The 3,934-nt window shown below is 37.2% G+C and overlaps 1 protein-coding gene across 1 annotated transcript; it reads left to right on the forward strand.

The window, feature by feature from the left end:
- The first annotated feature begins 2,022 nt into the window (after nucleotides 1–2,022).
- On the forward strand, nucleotides 2,023–3,572 carry LOC109816120 (protein BIG GRAIN 1-like A). The gene has a single exon (XM_020380997.3). The coding sequence runs from the start codon at nucleotides 2,290–2,292 to the stop codon at nucleotides 3,355–3,357; it is 1,068 nt and encodes a 355-aa protein (XP_020236586.1). The 5' UTR covers nucleotides 2,023–2,289; the 3' UTR covers nucleotides 3,358–3,572.
- Nucleotides 3,573–3,934: the final 362 nt, after the last annotated feature.

Here is a 3,934-nt window from a genome sequence, read left to right on the forward strand (position 1 = left end):
CTCTTCTTCCTCTTAAAACACCCCTCACTCTCCATCCTTAAATCCTATCTTTGTCTCATCCACCTCTTTTTCTTTTCTTTTTACTACCTTTTTTAGGAACACCAGCTTTTATGATCATTTCCAAATTCAAACAACCTAAATATGTTTTTCTTTTGAAAAAAAAAAATACAGCATCAGTAATAGGAAAGAAATATTATAATTATTGAACAACATGTCAAACGGGTCCCATAAATCATAATCCCCAAACAAAGAAATTAACCGAGACGTGGATTCTCTAGATACTCATCTCCTTTAATTGGTAAATCCATTTCTGTTGGATAGCCTTGGATGGTAACACCAAAACAATTTTTCTTAAAAACATCAATTTCCATTAATACCAAGTCCCAACCAATTAAGCGTCCGATATTATTCCCAAAATTGACCCATTGGCTAATTTGTCCCTCAACTCAACAAAATTCATGTTGCATGTTTGCTTAATTTATCCATTGAGCTATTAGCTCCTATGCTTGAGAGCTTTTAAATTAAAGATTATGCTAATTGTGTGTTAGTGATACTGATTAACAAATACTTTTAATATATCGTAATAAATATTTTTATATGTTTAATATAATAAATAAAATTATTTTGTTGAATATTATTTCTTTTTATTTTCTCAATCAATATTGTAAATTAAGACCCTCATTAATATTTAACTTGATCAGTTTTCTTCGGTCTCGAATTCTCTACCAATCATTACAATTAATCTGCTTTTAATTTATATACCAACCACAACAAACCAACCTTGGTGCATATCCATCCCTTCTAGACTATAGTCCAAAAGATCAATATATATATGCAACAAAAGGCATAAATCAATGACAATGTTGAATCTCACCTAGAGGAAGACAGGACAATTATTTGATTCTGTAACAATAGGGTTATTTATTGTGCCTTGATGAGTAGTACATCATTTTAAGACGTTAAAAATTAAAAAACATTATATAAAATATGAAACATTTAATAGAGAGCGTGCCTGTGTATATATACTGTACTACTACCATCTTTAATTTATTGTGGCCGTGGAGTTGAAATATGCGCGTAGTTTTATATTTAAACTTGTTATTATTGTAATTAATACGGATAAAAAGAAATCTTAATTTACTTTTCAAATATTATAGTTATCATATTAGTTCTTTAAAAATTTAAAGTTTCACCAAATTAGTTTTTTTAAAGATTTCATTACTGTTTTAGTCTCTTAAAAACTTAATCTGTTACCAAATTAATCACTAAATAATAAAAATTGAAAAACTAAAGTAGCAACACAAAATTTAAAAATTAATTTAGAGACAATTTTTTTGGAAATTAAAATATTAAAATTTTAATATGACTAATTTGATCATCAATTTAAAAACTCATGTAATAACAACGTAAGTATTTAAAAAAAAAATAAATTCGTCGTAATTTATTCTCTTTCGACACATGTAAGGTGAAAAGAAAAAAATGTTGAAATATGAATTTAGAAGGTTAATTTATGGTTTTTGTTGTACGTCTCAAATTCTTATTAACTGAATTCTTCATGAGCGCAACACACGATGTTACCTAACAAAAATGAATAATGGGCTTGCCAGCTCAATCGAAATCCGAAACGTACTATTCATCCCACCCATTTCCCTTTTAAACACATATATTTTTATCCTTTTTTGGCGTGTATTTAAATAAAAACCTTGTATAGTACACCAAACCAAGTATAAAATTAAAGTCACCCTAACAGGTTGAATGAGATAATATTGGGGACATCCAACTCCAACCCATGGAAAGAATTTAATAAGCGAACTATTTATTGGTGTGCATTGAAATCGAAAATAATAAAAGGAGAAAGGAAAAGCGTGACGCAATCATAAAAAATGGAAAATCCCCTCTCCAAATTAGTCCAGCAATTAATCGAAAATATTGATTATCCCATTTTGACACGTGGGAGGTTTGAGGGGCGCAGGGATAGTATTGAAGACTTGAGCTTAGGCGAAAATTGATGAACGGTTAGAAATTGGAAATGGTTGTGAGTTGTGAGTTGTGAGTTGTGACAGTGGGAAGGAAGGGAAGAGGCGCGTGATGGGAGGTTTATAAAGTCCGTCCCTCACAGTGTTCCCTTGGTAACTGGAAAGCGTGTCACACCCTTTTCTCTTTCTCTAGACAAGGAATCAATTACCCTGTTCACGTTTTCTCCTCCCCTTCTTCAATCATTCTAACACACCCTTCCATGCCACCTTTTCAACCTTCCCTAACCTAAAACCCTACCCCACCACGCCCATCATGTACGCCCTCCACACCTCCCAAAACCACGCTAAAAATCCCTCCTTTTCCTCCTCCCTTCTCGACAAAATCTACCAAGACACCGACATCAACTTCTACGCCCAAACCATGCTCACCAACCAAGACTTATCAGCGCCAACCATTCGCCGCGCTTGTTCGCTCCACAAATGGAAACCCACCCAAAAAACACTCAGAAAATCGCCTTGGAATCATCCCGACCACCACCACGAGGCTCTCTTCTTCAGTTCAACTTCGACTTCCTCGGATTCCAGTTCCGGATTATTATCCTCATCCGACACGGAATCATTGTACGGTGGGAGGGCGCGTGTTTCGTGTTTCGCCCCGTCCAGGCCCAACCCCGTGATGACGTCAGCCAATGAAGAGGGTTTGATCAAGTCAAAATCCAGGGCCTTGAAGATTTACAACAATCTCAAGAAAGTGAAGCAGCCCATATCACCCGGAGGGAGGCTCAGTAGTTTCCTCAACTCCCTGTTCGCGACACGAACCGCCAAGAAAACCAAAACCTACGACCGCGCCGAGCCCGCAAAGTCCGGACAAGACTCCACGTGTTCCTCCGCCTCCTCCTTCTCGCGCTCTTGTTTGAGCAAGTCTTCGTCGAACAAGCTCCGCGACGGGGTTAAGCGAACGGTGCGTTTTTACCCCGTCAGCGTCATCGTCGACGAGGATTGTCGTCCGTGCGGCCATAAGTGTTTGTACGAAGAGGACACGCGTGTAATGCCTGTGTCTGTGCCAACCGCATGGAAAATTTCACGAAACAAAAGCCAAGAAGAAGAAGAAAATGCTGTGGATAAGAGCAGGCGCGTGGAGGAGACTGCTAGAGAGTTCTTGAAAGAGTACCATCGAACCCAGAAGAAGAGCGATTTGGTTTTAAGGGATTTTCCTCGTCATGATGATGACGACGATGATGCAGCCAGTTATTCAAGTTCGGATCTGTTTGAGCTTGATCACCTATCGGTGATGGGAAATAATAGGTATCGTGAGGAGCTTCCCGTCTACGAGACTACTCATCTTAGTACGAATCGCGCCATTGCCAATGGCCTCATATAATTAATGTAGTTTCTCATTTTCATTATCGTAATAATAAACTATACAGATTATATATCATACTCATTTTTTTTTTTTTTTTTTGTCTTCACCATCGCCAAAAAAATCAATGTTTCATCTTTCATAACGATCGAATTAAGGCTGCGTTCTTTCAACACAAAATGTGCTAATCGTAAAGTTTGATTATATATCAATGTTGTTATTATATTGTTGCTTAATTTTGTGGCGGTGTGAACTGAAGCTAGCTAGGTAGGGTGAGGCCTGAGGCACATCCCAGATTAGATACAGTAACTTTTTTGTTTGTGTAAGTACGTATCTGGGAATGCGTGCGTGTGCCTGTGACAGAATGTTTTTGAGTGAACGAGAATATGATTTATAAAAGCGAGTAGGGTACTTGGTTTTGTTTTGTAAAAGGAGAGAGGTGGGGATGTGTTAATTCTCGATCACGATCAAACGTTCACACAGATAATGACAGAGGGGTTAGATGGAGGAGGAGGAAAAGAAAGGAAGAAAATAAAAAAGAGGAAGAGGAAAACGAAAGATTCGAGATGGTAGTCGCAAGCAAAATGAGAGAGTGTGA

This window comes from Cajanus cajan, chromosome 6 (genome assembly GCF_000230855.2).
Source record: "Cajanus cajan strain Asha chromosome 6, NIPB_CcT2T_4, whole genome shotgun sequence".
Classification (NCBI taxonomy): Eukaryota; Viridiplantae; Streptophyta; class Magnoliopsida; order Fabales; family Fabaceae; genus Cajanus; species Cajanus cajan.

Coding starts and splice junctions, on each gene's coding strand:
- LOC109816120 (XM_020380997.3), top strand. CDS start 2,290: ATGTACGCCCTCCACACCTCCCAAAACCACGCTAAAAATCCCTCCTTT.